Here is a 19,769-nt window from a genome sequence, read left to right on the forward strand (position 1 = left end):
AAGTCATTGATATGCAGAAGGAACAGCGTGGGCGACAGCACGGAGCCTTGTGGCACCCCAGCATTAACTGTCACGAGCCGCAAAGTGCCTCCGTCAACAAGGACACGCAATCTTCGCTCGCGCAGAAAGCCGGAGATCCACTCACAAAGGCGGCCGGGAAGACCATATGCCGGAAGCTTGGAGAGGAGACTACGGTGCCAGACCCGATCAAAGGCCTTAGCAATATCCAGACTTATCGCTAAGGTTTCGCCCTGTTTGTCGATAGCTTCACCCCAGAGATGCATTAGATACGCTAGAACGTCACCCGTTGATCGGTTCGGCCGAAACCCGTACTGTCGATCATTAAGAATGGAGTGACGTTCCAGGTGCCGGATTATCTGGATATTTAGAATCCGCTCCATCACTTTGCAGAGCACTGAAGTGACAGCTATTGGGCGATAGTTTGTCGGATCAGACCGATCTCCTTTCTTGGGGATAGGTTGCACGTTGGCCTCCCTCCAAGCTAGGGGCACGTTACCAGATTGGTATGAGAGGCGGTATAAGCGCGTCAGTACGGGAGACAACTCCGCCGCACACCTTTTAAGGACGATAGGAGGTATCCCATCTGGACCATAGGCTTTCCGCACGTCAAGAGTCTGCAGTTCCTTGCGGACATCACATTGCCTGATAACTATATCAGGCATTGTGACTCCGCAGTGGGGAATTGACGGCGGTTGCGCATCTTGGTCGTGAATGCGTGAGTTAGCCCCAAAAAGGTCGGCCAATAAATTGGCTTCCTCTTCGGGGCCATAGGCCAAAAATCCATTGGGATACCTCAAAGGCGGCAGCGACGAACGACAAAAATTGGACTGCACGGCTTTGGCCAGGCTCCAGTAGGCACGGCTACCGGTGGGATGGGCTACCAGCTTCTGGCCAATCCGTGAAACGCGCTGGGCATCCGCTCTTATGTAAGCCCTCCTGCAAGACTTGGTTGCTTTGTTATAGGCTGCTTTAAGGGACGCAAGGTTGGGATCCTTTGTTACACGACCCTTGATCCAACCACGATAGGCAGCCTGTTTCTCACTAACAGCGTCCATGCATTCGCGATTGAACCAAGGGCGTCCTCTGCGATTGGCGATGACACTGGAAGACGGTATGTAGTAATTCATAGCCGTTCCAATCTCATCGACAACAGCATCGGCAGCTGCTGAGGCATCCTTTCCCGCAAAGCAGTGCTGCAACCAAGGGATGGACGCAAAGTAGTCGCGCATACCATCCCAATCCGCCGACGAGTAGTGCCAAATGCGACGAGTGACCTCCTTCAGCTTAGTTGGAGGCATTTGGGAAACCTTACACCCAACCAAACAGTGATCAGAACTTCCCAGGGGGGCGCTGACTGATACTGTATAGTAGGTAGGGTGACTCGCGAGCAGAAGGTCAAGCAAAGAGGGTGCATGATCCGATATGTCTGGAACCCGGGTGGGCTGGGTTACCAGTTGGGTCAAGTCATGCGTGAGAGCGAAAGCGTGGGCAGTTCTTCCTGCATGGTCAGTCTTGAGGGAACTTAACCATGATTCATGGTGAGCATTAAAGTCCCCCAACACGACCATCTCCGCAGATGGGAACTGCGCCTGCGCGTCAAGAGTCGCCTGGCTCAGTTGGTCAAAGAGCCTAGTTGTCTCCGCATCCCCGCTGTGGGATCTATATAAGCACGCGAAGACTCTAGCTGAACAACTAGATTCTACGAGCACCCACATAGTGGAAAAGGAGGGGTCCTCCAGGCAGCGCAGACGGCGACAGCACACATCCGAATGAATATATACACATACCCCGGCTTTGGCCTGAAAGTTTTCCTCAAGCGAGTAGCCGGGGTAGTTCAAGTAACTCATATCATTCGGACGGCGAATCTGCGTCTCCGTCAGGAAAAGCAGGGCAGGCCGGGCTGTCTCGAGGTGATGGTGGACAGCTTTGAGGTTGGAGTGGAGTCCGCGGATGTTAGCGAACTCAATAATAAATGCGGTGGGGGGATTAGGCACCGCTGAACGATCTGCATTCTTATGTTGCGCTGTCATGGTGGGTAAGAAGGACGGTAGTGTGAAGAGATGAAGCCTTCGGCACTGCACCGAAGAAGAAAAATGAGGGGAACTGCAATACATGCCGTTGATCTTTTGAAGGATAGCCGGCTGACCCGCCGAACGGAAGGGTCCCCGTACCCCCCCGGGATATGCCGCCGGGACCCCAAATTCCGGTCACTAACCGGCACGACGACCTACCCCAAGATTATGCGCGGCATGGTGAGGCAGCCTCTAGGGGTAGTTAGTCCCTATTGGGCCCCTGTACTGTACCGCGGGCGGCCAGCGGACAACCGTTTCTACGGGTCTCCCTGGCCGGCAGGTCAACTAGATATCCCTCAACAAGTGACAAGGCGAATATCCGCCTCAGTCCTCCCAGATACCGCGCCGAAAACTCCACGTGCACTGGATATACACCAACTGATCCCTGAACGCGATTCGCAAAAGCGTTTCACTGTGGAGGGTTTTCCGCCGTGTGTACTGTGGTCGCTATCCAGTCGGCACAAAGCCTACCACAACGCTAAGCAGATGGACACTTGTGACGCCCTCAGTCGCCTCTTACGACCCCCACGGGCATGTATGGGGAGGCGACAATGTATTCTTAAGCCGTCGCCCCACGGCAAAAAGTAAATAATAAATAAAATATTTAAAACCGTTTATTGTTTCCTATAGTGGACAGACGGCAGCAAATGAAGCTACACATTGCCAGATCTTGTTCCGCTGCACTGTGGGCAATATTCGAACAAATGTGTGTAGCTTGATGTGCTGTGCAGGCGCACAGGGCATGTGTTTTTATGATTTTGTGTGCGTGTGTGTGTGTGTGTGTGTGTGTGTGTGTGTGTGTGTGTGTGTATGTATGTGTGTGTGTCACACAGACACTCACACAGCCACTATGTACAGAGATACTTTGTGTAATGCACGCTGACGGTTCAATTACATCTAAATATTGTCCGTATCGGGTATTCTTTTCCACGTAACAATCTTATCAATGATATCAAAAGCTAGTCATTCCTTTGAAGACGCTTCATACTCACAGATTATTTACTTTCATCTATCGAAAGGGCAACAACCAAACATCGATGTTAATTTTTAAATCAGCACTAGCGATGAGAGATCGTATTCTGTGTATTCGCCGATAGCCCTATCCAGGGATGATTTATTGATTTTACTTGCTCTGAAAACGATTATAAACGCGACATGAATGGCGTGCTTTACAAAATCTCGTATAAGTATTCACAATTTTGCGTTAATTAATCGAGTGCTTTAATGTTACCCATCAATTATCGGTGAAATGAGAAATTTTTTAAGGCATATAATTTTGTTAAAATTATCTTTCGCCCTTTTTAGTACAACAGACATTCGGTATGAGAGCACTAGGTAAATACTGTACATGAATTGGAGTAATAGACAGGATGGGTCGTAGTTATCGAGTTATATTCTCGTTATCCCACGCGGATCCGTGACGCTTTTCCTACCAGTAACGTCTAATCATGGGGTATCTTATTGATACAAATTTTAGCACATATTTAAAACTGTAAATGACGACACTTGGATAAAATACTAAGTATTAAATCACGAAAATGTGAGGTATGTCGTACTAAATGAAAGTATAAAACATAAAAAAACAATGCAAAATTATTTGAACAACATTTTAGGAATGTTCAAATAAAATTAATTTACGGTATCCTGTCGTTGAAAAGGTAACAAATTGGAGGTTTCTCAATTATTTATGTACTTTTTACCCACTTCAAAAAAAAAGCTGGAGGTTCTCAATTTTTCTATTTGTTTTTTGTGTATGTATGTTACGCGATAACTCCGGCGGCATTTGTGAACCGGTTTTGATGATTCCTTTTTTGTTGGAAAGAGTCCGCAGGAGTGGTCCCATCTAAATCATTGCGATGCTATTATTTCTGTTATTGTATAATTACGCATGAACAAGAGCAATAACCTTGACTATATGTAATAGCATAAAATTGGGTATCTGTACAGTATTACATTATCTGTGGTCCTATGGACCACGGTGGCCCACCACGAGGGGACGGTGATAGGAATATTATTTTTGTTAATTTTAAATGTTGGTAACATTGTAAAATTAATTATAGCAAAGAGTAAATGTAACTCATAAGAATGTTTTTTAGCTCGCCTCTTGGAGGACGGTCGCGTGATGAGTTTAGAGCAGACTGTTGTCACTGGAGTAATCGACAAACTTATTTTTGTTCATAAATAAATATTACATTACATTACATACATTGCTCTAATCGTAAAGTAAGTAGCTAAAACACTTGTATCATGGAAATTGGAAACAACGAGTGTACCACAAACACCCAGACCCGAGATAATATAGAAACGTTTGTTTTTCTACTCTGACCCGGCCGTAGTTTGAACTCGGGACAGAGATGGTGACATCTTGACAACCGGTGTACAGTCAAGAGCACGTCAAACTTGACACTTTGTATTTTGGACTGTTGTTCATCGCAAGCGGCTTAAGGTTGAATTTATATTTTAAGTGTCAAGCTTGACGTGCTCTTGACCCTGTACAAGCCTCTCGACAACGAAGGCCGTCTACCAAAACAGGCCAAAAAGTAATATGTACAGTCGCCTAACATTAAATTCCTGATACGACTTCTAAGAATACCAATGTGCAGTATCAGATAACCAAATGTCTTTAATCTACACTACCAAAAATCTTTGTAACGAATATTTTATAAATAACAGTTCGAGGTATGACTGATTGTATATAATACATTATTACAATCATACGTAGTCAAAGATAAACAAAGAGAATGAAAACATATACGTTACTCCGGTCGCGAGACCTCATGTTCAATTTATTTGAAGCAGAAATTGTTTAAATTTACCAATCGAACACATGTTAAAACTGCGTTCATATTCAGCAATCACCATTATGTTTGTAATAACGTATGACATTTTTTATGGTATACAATTTGGTAAACAGGCTACCTTAAGGGAAGTAGCTAGCTATTAGTTACCTATAAACATGATTTACGAAGGAAATATGAATAACACAAATATGATATTTTTGGTACAGGAAAACATCGTGATGAGAACTATATTTCGAGGAAAATTCACGACTATTGGAAAACGTCTGAAGTCCTCATTGGGCCAGGTTGGTGGACTATGGCCTAAACCTTCACCTGAGAGGACACCTCAGCAGTGAGACGTACAAAAGGGGTGGATGATGATGAAATATGATTCCAACTGTAGGATACAAGATCTTATTCTAATGTGAATCAGGTTCATTCAATGTGAACGTAAAGACAAAATATAGAGGGTATGATGAGGATCTGTTCAAATGCATTTTAAACAAAAAGTAACAAAACTGTTTGGTTAAAATTCTAAAACAATCAGTCAACAGATCGAATAAGTAACACTTTCATGTATATTTCGAAGATTTCGACCTGTCATCACTTTTTCCAACAATATTCATTCGTATAGCATCGTAGAATCGTATTTGAAAAATGGTAGTCCAAACGCGAGGTTGTTTTTCAACTATACAACCACTACTATAGTTGCATAGTGCTGTACGAAAATAAAACATTCGGTTTATTCAATTCGAGTTTTTGTAATCGAAAATTTCAATCACAATTGAACGAGTATCTAAGTGTAAGGATTTGTAAGAGGATTTAAAACTATGATTTCGGAAATTTTAAGTATGGTTTTTAGTCATACTAGCGACCTTCCTTACATAAGTAAGAAAGATCGCTAGTATGACTCAATTAAAGAAATAGATTCATTCAAATAGTTAATCGATTTGTAGTTGGCATTACAATTGGCCATCACTAACGACCGTTCATGGTCGGGTCAATGACTTGTTTGTTTACTTTTGTTTAAAACGGATTGAATCGAAGTATACAGTTATTTTGGTCTAGAAATATTTAAGTTAGTTATAAATATTTAATATTATTTTTTTCGGTATATTAGAGAAGTCCCTATTTGAAAAGGTGTTAGTATTAATGGTTGGAACTAAACCCCAATTCTAGTGTAACACAATTACGTTACATTGGTGCAATTGCGGAACTACTCTAAGAAAAACTTCGTTATCCGAGATCCGACAGAGGTGTTTACTTTCATGACAATAAAACTTTGTCATAGGTAATCATTTGTAGTTTCGTGACAATAAAAACCGTGTTATGGGAAACGAATACCGTCTATAAAGTGTTTGTCAATAAAGTTTTTTTCTTAGTGTACAACATTATCATGTTGGCGACGCTAAATTTAACAGGTTAATGTTGTTAACCACAAGAATTATGTAATTAGAAAAATAACAAGTCAAGTTTAATCCACTACACAATATTATTAAAACACACAAAGTGTTGTTTATGGTGATCATATTTGTTCTTACTTCCTTGTAACAAGTTCCTTATATTTTTGCAGCAATAAATATTTTTTTCATGATACCAAGTGATGCGACGAACAAGTCGGGCACCTGTTGGTAAGTGACACGCCTGTCGCTCAGAGTTTTAAGTCGTAAAGTAATGATGGGTACTTTAATTTCACCACTAGTGCTTGGCGCCAGAAAGACGAACTCATTCACAAAAAGCTCTAAAATTAATTATTGTAGCAAAACATTTAACTAATGGATTTCATCATGTCCTGATTGATTCAATTGATAATCTAACTTGACTAAAATGAATGTTTATCAGTGTACGAAAGCTTTTATTTATTTAGTTTGTACAACTTACACTTACAGTACTTATAACTAAACATGTAAGTCATAGTCACAAAAAAAGGTTGAGTCGATCACCGGCCAAAGATAGGAAGCGGAATTTGGACCACAGAGCTTTGGGCGGTGACCGCCTCCAAATAGTAACCAGCGGATGTTAGAAATTTTGATTCAATGTTGCTGAACACGTCAATATCATTTGTTTTGCTTAACGATTCAATTACGCTTTGCAAGTGAAACGAATTATAACAAAAAACAACTTTGATGGAGGTTAAATAATCAATTGTTTCTCAAGTCACCGTGTATCCTTCGTCCCAAAACGGCCGCTAGGGAACTCTTATCGTTGCCAATACGTCCGGTGGGAATGAAGCGTAAATAAAACAAAATAAAGCATCACTGTTTACCCATTAACTATAGTAGGTTTCAACCGTCAAACCATTAGTCGCCAACATTATTCGTGATTCGGTCCCTTTTAAATATTGTCAACTCCTATCATTACCTATGAAATATGGTGTCATTAAATCCAGTGCCGTTATTAAATATGTATGATGTGTGCGATATATCGTGGTGTCCTATAATTCTATATCATTAACACGGTATGTGCTATTAACAGTTTATCCAATCGACTTTTCAATATACCTACCAAAACAGGGGGTCTACTCTCGGTCTCCGTCAGACATCCGTCCGAAACAATTACTGTCAAATAAGTAATATTCGACAAAATTAAAAGACAAGTATCCAGTATGAAGCTTCATTCGCATCACGCGTGTATTAATTTGGTCAAGTATTGCTTATTTGGCAGTAATTGTTTCGGACGGATGTCGGACGGAGATCGAGAGTAGACCCCCAGTTTCAGCTTCTCATACTAACCCGGGTTAGAGTAAAACACATGTAGTTTCTGTATCGGGCTTCCGTAGAAAAATTGTGGAAATAACATTGATACAACAGATAAACAGCGACAGCTTCCATCTAATTTAAAATTATTCTATCATATATATTAATTGTTACAATTATTTATCAGTCATTGTTTATCTCAATTATTACAATTATTTCTCAGACATTATTATCGTGAACATTTTTTATTTTTTATATTACTATTGGCTAGCTAGTTTTATTAAAAGCACAACGCACAGTTAATATATGTATATAATAATAACGTTACACACTCATAGCCCCCACACTGGGAAAAACCTGTGGCGCTGGTGCCACGGACCATACATAGACCACCACAAATTATACCCAAACTCACGAGAGAAATAATCGTAGGCCATACACATATTTCTCCCAGCCTGGGAAACGAATCCAGGACCTCTACGTGGCAGACCGGCGTGGTAACCGGCCACGGAGGCAGAAATTTATAGAATCATTTTGAATTATAATTATATTCTCGTTTTTAATTAGTTTTATCATCTTATAACTTGTCTTGAAATTTTATTTTACTTTACTCTTGGTTTTAAATACTGATATACTGAGCATTTGCATGTAAAGTATTTGAAACCTCCCCTCCTCCTCTCTTAGGCTCTTAGGCACCAATACCAGTATCGAAGCCCTACCCAGCTTAATACTGAGCTGGTTAACCTTTTCGGTAAATATTGTGTACTTTATTAGTTTTTAATCTATTATTTACCTATCTTCTTTTTTTTTGTTTTTTAACAGATCTTGTATTAGGGATTATGTTCTAATATTATTTTTGAATAGCCGAATAAATGTTTCTTTCTTTCTTTCTACTTACGAATATAATGAGCATTGTGTAATAACGTCTTGTCGTTCTACACTAACAATAACAGTTGTAATATTTATTGATTTCCAAAGCTATTTTCAATTCGGATTTTAAAATTCAATATAGACGTGTGGAACGGATAACGTCACCATTATTTTTTTCCCTCAGAGCGGGACGCCTGTAAATTAATTGTTGTTGTTTCAGAAATAAAACACATGTTCATGATAGTCACGAAATGTTTAATGGTTAAAAAAACAATGTTTAATTATCAATCAAACATTGTTTAAAGTTAGGGCATTATAGTGGTTCTAATTATGTGTCATGGAATATTTTTGCGTGCGGTTTACTGACTGTTAGAATAAAAATGTAAAAACAAATCTCTTCCAAGTTACACTTGAATTTGTTGTCAATTAATACAAAAGATCGAACACAGAGAAAATTCCACCGATCCGAGATGACTACAACCTGTGACCATGCTGTAACTTCTATGTGCAGAGTCCAGGGAAAGAACTACCAAAATCGCTTGAGGAGAATTTTAGGAAAGAATAATTTTTAATTCGAAAATGTTTCAAATGTCCGCTCACGCGATGCGCTCCTCCTACCGCAAAATGGCGGCTATTTGGTTTCGCAAAATAGAAAAGGATTCAGTTTAAATACAAGTTTTTATAAATAAAAATTATTATTTTGCATTGCTAAATAAATATCCTCCGTACTACCAACAAAAACATCTTAAATAAAATGCAGTAATACACCGCAAATCCTGCACTTAAAAAGCACTAATGAAATTTTTGGTGTACTTGGCTAAATATGATAATATTCCGTTTGAGTAGTTCTAACGTTTACCATGAAATTACTCCTTAAAGTATAGTTTATAAACATTTATATTCAGGGTAAACTTAAAAAATGCTACTTACGGTATGTTTTCAATAAATAAACACCGAAATCACCAGCCCAAACAATAACACACACGATTGTCGTGACGTATTTTTGACGATGTTTATTTTTTTTAAATGACAGGCCCAGGCTTTAAAAACTTTATGGTTTGTTAGAGTAGTTACCGAAATAGCAATTAATATTAGTTCTTTTACCTGTTATAACTTCGATATCCGATAAATCGGTATAAAATCATCACCGGCACCTCTAGGTGTGGTATGCGTCTACGGCTGCATGGATCGCGTGAGCGGATATTGGTGAAATAGACACTTACAAATACTACCTGAAATAAAGTAAATGCTGACATAAATGTACGTAACGGTATTTTAACTAAAAATATTTATAAATCTTTTTAAAGTTTTCTACCATTTAGTCGCAAGCATTTTTATGACTAAAGTTACAGGACATTGAACCTTATAGCCTTTTTCTGATTTAGGTAAATACGCTCAGCGTTTACCGAGCTGGACGGCGGTACTAACTTAAAACGTGTTTTAAGTGACTTTGATCATTCTTTCCCTGGTATCTTCATGTGTCTGTTATAGGTCTATCTATTGTGCTTTTCGGCTCTCAACGCCGTAAGCGACATCTTGTGGGAGATTTATGAATTCTCGTAGGTTTTTCCTTTTTTGTGTAAAATAAACGAAAGTTCATTCACTTTATCATCTGATGTTAAGCCAAGTTACGTTGGGAAACCCAGATGCCGGCAGTGTATTCCACTCCTTTGGTATATATGCATCAGCTAGGCTGAAGCAAAGTGCAAAAGGGTGATAAGTCAGCGATATAAGGATGTTCTGTTCCAGAGACTTTACAGTTGTTAAGGGTGCAACTGCGAGGGTGGAAGTAAAATGTAAAATACCTACGCACACTCTCGGAAATGCGAATGAATGAAGGTGGTTTTGAAATTTCCTGTACGATAAGGCAGATCTCTTGAGAATCACATCAATTGGTTTTGTTTTAATCTAATTGCATTTCAGAAAACATTTTCCCAAAACAAAACGAAAATAGGACTATTGATATTTCCATCAAAGCATTTCAATGAACTCGATTCGCACAAGCCTGCGCTCTACGTAATTGAGCTCTCAAGTTCTAAACACTTAGAAATTCGATCCCCTATCCAATGTTGTTTTAATAAACAATTCTCGATAATGTAACAAGTAAGAGGTTTGCAACTTTGTCGTAATGAAGAAAGATTTATTGCTATTAGGATTTTCCAACCCCTGGGACTCGGTATGAAACAAAAGAGTGAGATTTGTTCTTGTAATAATAACGCACACACTCAACGCACACACTCAACATACATAGATAACCACAAATGACGCCCAAACTCACAAGAGAAATAAATGTAGGCCACACAAATATTTCTCTCGGCCCGGGAATCGAACCTGGAACCCCCGTGTGGCAGTTCGGCATGGTAACCGTCCGGCCACGGAGGCAATAATGATGTAACAAGAACAAATCTCGCCTTTTATGGTAAACAAAAACTACAAGAAACATATCGATAGAAATTTAAAACTTGTGTCATTGTTCACTAAACGATTATCACGTGTTACAGGTTTCTTACCTGAAAAAACGGAGTGGAAATGGTAATGCTGCAAGTAACCGAGATGACGGCAGTCGTCGACAGCGAAAGAGGGTAGACAGATATATCTGTTCTTAAAGCTGTCATCTGCCCCTTGACAGCCAATCCGCGATTATGGGGCATGTACTCGTGTCGACAAAATAAAAGAAAATAATACCACGCCAAGAAACCTGTAACTAGTGATAATTAAACAGTTTGAATCTAAGACATAAACGACAACTGTTGATTTCCGGCCATCGAGTATATAACCAGAAATAGAGACGAAATAAGTTACCCATTAGGCAAATGGGCCTTATATCACTTTTAAATACCACCTCTTCTTTGCGCTGAAACCCCAAATTAGAAAGCTGAAATAGTGCAGCACCAACAACTGACCTGTGTGTACGTCTCCGTATATTCCAAAAATATTCTGTATTTATTGTAATAAAGATAATATCTCTAACATTGGGGGGCTGTTAAATTCAATGGTGTAGGAAAAACTGCAAAACATCTAATTACAAAACAAACGGAATCACATTTCATCTGTTAATTAAATATTAAATATGTAATTTTTCAATTTTCGTCCATTACAGCAAAGCTCAAGTTAAACTGGTCTATTTGAGGTGAAACAATTGACGACACCCGTGAATTGTTTCGAATTCGGGCTGGCCAATCGGAGAACAGATATCATCGTAATGATTTGGCAGAATAGTTTTCTAACAAATGAAACGAGATTTCATCTCTATTTATGGTTATATACTCGATGTATACGGCATATATAGTTTTTTTAAGTTTATTTAATATCACGATGTTGTGATATAGTCCTAAAGCAACGAAAAAAGATTTTGAAATATCTTCATGAACCGGACATCGAAATTTTAATATATTTAGAACACTTACGTCAAGGAGTCTTGATATTCGCGGAAAGACGTTCAGAGTTGGTGGCCCCAAACTTGCTGTACTCCATTGACAATGCAACGGGGAATCATTAACTCTAGGTTGGTGCTGCATTGTCTCGATCCTCTGATTATTGAACCAGCTCAGGCAAGGTGTAACCTTTAGCGCGAAAGAGTACCTACTCTGAGTATCTACTTTTGTCCCGCCTTCTGAGAGTCTTCCTCTTGGATACGACTTTTCGTGGAGGATTTGAAAATCGTTAAATAGGCTTTGGATTCATTTTTGAATGGTTCTAATCCGGATTGTTTGTACGGTATGTATCAAACGATGGCCCAACTCACAATATGCCCTGCGTGCCTTAACACCTGTACGCTTGAAGATTTAATAGCGGCTACTAGTGACATGGCCGGCTGAGCGGCGTGGTTGAGTTCGGTGCCGCAATAGTTTAATGTATGCCATTGTAGTGACAGAAGATTGTTGAAGAGAAGAAGATTGATGGCAGGTTGCTATGCAGTTTACGTTGACCATTCAAAAGCTATTCACCTGTTTTCTCTTTCTGGTTCCTGAACTGTCAGAATACGTAATTCAAATAAAATTTACTCGTAACTAACTTTCCTTAGATAATTATAAGGTTTCTTATAAAATATCGATCTCGAAGGTTGGCTGTTTTATTTTAATTGGAATTACATCTATGTGCCAAGTTTTACTGAAATCGGTTAACGGAAAGTAGGTAAAATTCAATAAACCAGATTCATCCCCTAATTTACCACCCTTAGAGGTGGAATATTTTCTTTAAATTTAGACACGGCCACTGAATGAGGTATCCAACTCCTTTCCAACAAAAAAAGAATCATCGAAATCTTTCTCAAATGTCGGAATAATCGCGTAACATACACACACAAAAAATACAGAGCAATTGAGAACCTCCTCGTTTTTTGAAGTTTTTACAAGATTATATTTTTTATATTTTCTGTATCTGAACTCTTTGCTGTTTTTTTAAATTTTGTAGCCTTGATGTTTTTTTTCTGAAGGAAAGCAAAGTTAATTTTAAGGAGAGACGAATTCAAATTATGTCATATAACCGCTCACGCGATACATGCAGCCGTCGACGCATACCACACCTAGAGGTGCCGGTGATGATTTTATACCGATTTATCGGATATCGAAGTTATAACAGGTAAAAGAACTAATATTAATTGCTATTTCGGTAACTACTCTAGCAAACCATAAAGTTTTTAATGCCTGGGTCTGTCATTTAAAAAAAATAAACAACTTCAAAAATACGTCACGACAATCGTGAGTGTTATTGTTCGGGCTGGTGATTTCAGTGTTTATTTATTGAAAACATACCGTAAGTAGCGTTTTTTAAATTTACCCTGAATATAAATGTTTATAAACTATACTTTAAGGAGTAATTTCATGGTAAACGTTAGAACCACTCAAACGGAATATTATCATATTTATCCAAGTACACCAAAAATTTCATTAGCGCTTTTAAGTGCAGGATTTGCGGTGTATTACTGCATTTTATTTGAGATGTTTTTGTAGATAGTACGGAGGATGTTTATTTAGCAATGCAGAATAATAATATTTATTTATAAAAACTTGTATTTAAACTGAATGCTTTTCTAATTTGCGAAACCAAATAGCCGCCATTTTGCGGTAGGAGGAGCGCATCCTGTGAGCGGGTAATAGCAAGCCACTACAACAATTTCAATGATAATGACAAGATATGACATGCAATTTTGTCTTACGACAAATATTGTAGTGTTATTGAAAAGTTGCCGATAATATAAATTTTCTTTAAGATTTGCTTAATCAACAATAAAATTATTTTAGAAAAGTTTCCCTTTTCAAACACACTCGGTTAGCACCTCTAGAGCACTCCTAGAGTAATATAGGTATTTTTTTTATGTCATTCATTGTATAGTTTTATTCGCTCTTTAGGTGACAGCATTAGAAGGCCAAAAGCAATAATTAATGTTTAAAAAGTAAAACTCTACGAATAAAATACAAATTTAAATAATTCAGTTTCATCACGTAAACTGAACTGTATAGAAAAAGGCTGGTTCCTTATAAACTCATAGAGTAGGCCCATTGGGTCGCAGTATCGTTACCTGAGGTACTTTATTTGGTAAAGTGTAATTGGCGGGTTTTACACAGACACTCCATAGCGCGTGATACAGCAAACATGCGCGATTGCGCTCCCAGTCGCGTGCGCAATTGCTCACTCCAACACGCGCCAGTTTCACGCGGTCTATTTTGCGCTATTAGCCTTTACATGGACGCTCTTTCCGTTGTAACACAAACGAACACGAGCAACCGCGCGCGAAAGAACGTTAGCTAAAAAAAATTCAAACAGGTAATCGCGCACTATTGCGCGCGCAGGCTTTCCCGCGCGCAATCCTGTACGCTCCTCATCACGCGCTACAAACTGACTGTGTAAAGGAAGCTATTGATGTATTCGGTTGCCCAACGGAGAAAGGACGAGAGGCGCTGGACAAGGCGAGTACTTGAATGGAACCAGAGGGGACATGGGTGCGGCAGAGTGGAGGAAGAGAGAAGAGGTCTCCAATACTGGATCACAAAAAGCCGCTATAACGATAATGAGGCAGTTTAAATAATTTTATCCTATGATCAATGGTTCATTTTATTGTGTAACCTAATTAATTCTTCATTAAACCGCGTCATGCTCTAACTTGAAACCAACATCTCTCGGATAAAATCTTGGCTTTTGTCCCTGTACGAAATAAATAGGTTAAATAAATAATAAATTAGAGCTAGGGCGTTTATAACGTTTATGCTGATAAATTATAAAGCCTCTGTATCCTATGAAATGAAATGAAAATGAAAATGGTTTATATGCAAGCAAACACCGGTATTGGTGATGGTAAAAGTGCATAATATAAATATATGTGCATAAATCTTGGTCTCATAAGTGCAAGCGTGTTGCGCCATTTCTGACATGCAAATTTTTACAATATTATATCATAGCAGTCGTTCTAATGAACACAATATTATTTTATCTATCTTTATTATTTACTATTTTTTGTCAATTTTTGTCATTATTTATGTCAATTATGATGTAAAGTTTAATTTACAATGTTTAATGTGTTCTGACCATAATAATTTAAATAAATTTATAAATGAGGAATTCATCTAAACTGTAAAAACAATTGTCTAATAGTATTTTATACATATAATTTTTAAATTCCCTTTGGGGAATTTGTTTTACTTATCCAGGTTTAAATTTAAAAAAAGAAATTTCTCATGAAACATGTAGTTTACTAGAAGCGCCAGTCAAGCGATTTGGAATACTGGATAAATATGAGTACTGTTTTTATTCGAACATGGTTAGATTTCTCTTGACAAACATACAGACCTCAAGAATGTACATGGAGGGTAGCGTGAGTAACCTGAGCTGCTTGCATAAAGGTCTACATCCTTCGAAGGGTCCGACTTGGTAAATCGCTCTCACATATTTCTTCTGTAGTACAAAGGCTTTCTCAGTGTCAACACAATTCCCCCACAATAGAAGCCCATAACTCAAATCAGAAGACACGTTGCCATGATAAGCCATTAGCGCGGTATTTTTATCACATTGTTACATTATAATCTACTAAACAATTTAGTTCACAAGGTAAGTGAAAAAGATGTAATAAGGTATAAGAGATATTCCATTGGTAATATGATGTGAACAACGAACGTTGTACGATAATTTGTAATTATATTATTATAAGGAAAAAAGAAATTGTAAGCAGGAAAATATTACAATATAATGATTAGATTGTATTTTTTGTTGTATTTTTTGTCACTAGATAGAAATTGTATTCCTTAACATATCTGGAATCAGAGAAAGCGTTTGACCACCATGATATTCAATTATTTTTGTAAAATTACTCCACTAGTTTGTTATAATTATTAATACATATCGAACAAGAATTCCTTCGATCCGGCTGAATGCGAACCAACGTCTTCCAGACGAAATACATTTCTCATAGATGGCACTACGGCAAAAAGTCGTTAAAATCAAAACGATTTGCAACAAGCACATAGACTAATTCGTAAGGTCCGTTAGTTTGTCTGGCACAGTTTATTGGTTCGAATCCAGCCGGATAGAAAGATTTTTTCTAAGTGTTCAATCTTTGTAATAATAATTATAACCCCTATAAGCTGTTTTTTAAATATCTTATTTAGTTTCTGTTTTATTGTTAAGCAAAATCAGCGTAATCGACATTTTTCAAAGAAAAAAATACTAGGTTACCAAAGTCCAAGTGCATTAGTTATGACAAGGAGGACATTACTAATATCTTTAAATTAGTAAAAATCGTCAGTAACCTGGGAAAATAGGCGAGAGATGAAAATCGATCGTTGCATCTAGCACTCCTGGAAAAGCTACTGATCCTTCAAGGACAGCACATGAAATGTGATATTCGTATGTCGAATCGTTACACACGCTGACCTCTTTCACCGTCACCCCACCTTTTCGTAATCTTTTCTGGTTCCTGGCCTCTTATTTTTTGAAATTTTGGGTTTTTCTCGAATTCCTTTTTCCTTCACTATTCTTTCGTTTGTTCTATCTGACGTCAATTCCATCAAAATTCTTGACACAAGAAGACGTGCACATAAATCACCTTCATTTCCTTATTGTTAAGCTTCATATCGATTACTATTAAAATTATACAGTTATATTATATACCCTCTTAGGGTGAGTATTGTGCATTATACTAGTTATATAGGCAGTGTTTTATAATAATTGTACCTTTTTTATATCATTTTATTATTTTGTTACATCATTTCCTTTTCCTCTTTTATAATCTCTTACAATAAATATTCTGCATTTTCATTTCGCTAAGACTAGGCTACTCTTCAGCTTGGCATGAAATATAAATATAATAGTAAAACCTATAATATTGATTTAGCATAACTTAAATATAATTAGAAACTAATTTAAATGTATAATATTCTAAACCAATGATTCTCATAATTTATAGTAGTTTACATAAGAATATTTACACGCCATTATTGGTATATTTTTTGTCATACTTACTGTTTTGGTTTACTGAACACCAAAATGTTACACCAAAAAATGACACAAGCAAACAAATTTCATTTCAAAATAGCATTATGAATATTGTAATCCTGCTTTTGGTAAATAAAGATTTTACTATCATTAATTATTATGTACGCCCTACCCATTCTAAACTAATAAGCAGATATGTTCGCTGACCCACTTCTTAAAATCCAAACTCAACATCTGAGCATTCTGGGCTTTAAACACATTGACCGAGTGCGCAATACAATGCTGCGTTCGATGGCATTGCCGTTGTAGGGAGCTAAACACCCAAACGCAAATGGAATTGGACGGACCTCGTTGCCAGGATGCAACTCAAGAAGTGGGCGATTGGATCATTCCTTGGGTGTGTAAGGACAGATGGCGACTTTGGGGCCGGCCGAGAAAGCGTTGATGGGATGACTTCGATGAGTTTGAAAAGGAGTGGTGGAAAAACGCCAAAGACGGATAGCAGTGGAAAATTTTTTGAAGACCAATGGGATACAGTAAATATCGAGTACTTGGGTTTTCGAGATTGTTACTTAGTGAAAATAAAACTATTGTCTCATCTAAATCACGTATATTTGTTTTTTAAACAAACCTACGTTCAATGTCAGTGTGACGTGACCATGGGAGTTGTAAAAAGCCTTGATCGCTCTCACTATATGTCTCAGCAATATGTCCTCAGGCGAGACAGACGCTGATTTTCAGTCGTTCCTGTTTCAGCGTCGGCTGAGACCTAAGGAAATGGTACATGCTCTGTGTATCCTCTTCTTTATGCCACACTACACATTTACAATACACGTGTGCTACATGTATACTATATTATATAAAAGCTATAAGTAAATATACATAAATAAGTTAGAAGACAAGAGTTAGGAACATCCGGCATTAGAAAATGTTTAATATAAATCTTTATATTCTCTATTTCTTAAATATTTTTAAGAGCTTTTCAGAAGTCTGTTGAAAAGATAAAATAGTCATCTAAACTCGGAAACAAATATACTATATACTTATTACTTAGAATTTCTTGAAAGAGGAATTCATTTTGCGTACTGATTTATGTTCCATCTGTAGCGATATGATAAACAAACTATTCTTTAAACAGAACGCTCCTTGGTAGATTCAAGAACGAACGAATCTTTGTCACAAAAATCTGTGCAATCTAGGACACAAAATTACAAAAAAATATATATAATTCAACATATTTGTGTGTAACCTAAAACCGTGCCGTACTTTGTATTTACTCTACTACCCATTTGGCCCTCGTAAAATCTTTAGAGGCTAACAGTATGACAAATAATGAGTTAAAGATGCTTTTTCAGTTCTAAGTTCTTTCTAGATCCAGCACAATCACAAAAACAGTAGACTGAGTATCTATATACTCGAGCCAAGACACAAAAGATATTTCCATGGTAAAGTAAAAATACTCGGGCAGTGGTAAACATAAAAAAAATATAAAACAAACCTGTGATGTTGAAACTGCCAATCAACAGAGTCCAAAGAGAGAGCATCCGAGTGGGGCTAGCCCGCGGCACCTCCATCCCTTCCTAGATCGGCCAAATATCCACCAACACTTCACAAATACCTCAAGATTACATTTTCACCGAAATTCTCCGTAACCTCCCCTCAACCTGAAACAACAGAAAGTCAAATTGAAATTTTGTTTAAAATTCAGATCAATTACATCAGGCACCGCGCTCCTTTGATAATTTAGTGTTGCGGCTACAGAGTTTTTGGGCAATTTGTTCGTAATAAATAAATTTTATATTATAACATTTTTTAAGTTATGAACAAAGCTTCTGGTTTCATATAATATTTTCACTTTTCTGTACATTGCTAAGCGTGACCCAAACCAGTCATCATCATCATCCATCTATTTATACATCCTACCGTTTGACATGGGTCTCCCTCAGGGGGGCACAATGCTGGTTGGGGAATTCACACGTCTTCCGAGGATTGTGATCCTTTTTCAACGTGCAGGTTTCATTACGATGTTTTGTTTCGCCGAAAAGCTTATGATCAATTTCAAATTGAATTTCGCACGAATCCACGCACACGGCCTTTGCCTGAGAAGTGGTAGGTCGAATCATTAGGTTACCATAATCAAGCCACAATTTGTACACAAAAGAAGCATTTTTCTCTTCATTCAATAAGTGCGTCTAATTATAGTCTAATCCTTGAGGTAATCGTTTCTGTATTACTATCACTGCAGTAATAACATTGATATTTATACATTCGTGGTTTTACACTTAATTATTTTCATTAGCAATATTTATTTTATGAATATCGTAACGTGTTACTAGCATGATATGCATTTATTTGGGTCATACACAAAAAAGGAAGAAAAAGTGTTCCGGCTTCTTCAAATGAATTTAAATATATAGATTCAATTGTCTAGATTATATTATTTGACCATGAAAACTAATACTTTTTGAAAACCATTTGCATAGTGATATCATTAGGTTTCTTTCAACTATATGAAACATAAAATATCGAGATATTTATTTGAAGTACGAGTCCTGTAGACTGTTCGGATGCCGAATGTAAAATTTTGAAAGATAGTTAAAAACACATAAATTTGCATAAATGTTCAACTTTGAACATCATGTATTTAACAACAAAACGCAAGATCGCAAGCCTCTAAAAAGGAAATTTCGGATTTACTCAGGTGACAATGATGAACGTGTACTTTTGTTTATTACATTTAATTTGTAATCTGATGATGTAGATATTTTTTGAGATGATTTGTATGACCACAGAAGCATAAATCTTTTCTGTGGACATAAGGTGATTATTTGTTTGTTCCTTTTTGATAAACGATGTTTAATTATACTTATTGTGTGGTTAATAAGATTCATTTAGAAGTGTAT

The 19,769-nt window shown here is 37.6% G+C and overlaps 1 protein-coding gene across 1 annotated transcript in view; it reads right to left on the bottom strand.

The window, feature by feature from the left end:
- Positions 1-18,440, bottom strand: part of LOC113235391 (nephrin-like) — a 187,437-nt gene extending 168,997 nt beyond the window's left edge. The window contains exon 1 of the mRNA XM_026471070.1: positions 18,365-18,440. Coding sequence (XP_026326855.1) covers positions 18,365-18,440 — 76 coding nt within the window. The remainder of the gene's footprint in view (positions 1-18,364) is intronic.
- Positions 18,441-19,769: the final 1,329 nt, after the last annotated feature.

The sequence above is a fragment of the Hyposmocoma kahamanoa genome, unplaced genomic scaffold (assembly GCF_003589595.1).
Source record: "Hyposmocoma kahamanoa isolate Upper Pololo Valley unplaced genomic scaffold, ASM358959v1 87, whole genome shotgun sequence".
Taxonomy (NCBI): domain Eukaryota; kingdom Metazoa; phylum Arthropoda; class Insecta; order Lepidoptera; family Cosmopterigidae; genus Hyposmocoma; species Hyposmocoma kahamanoa.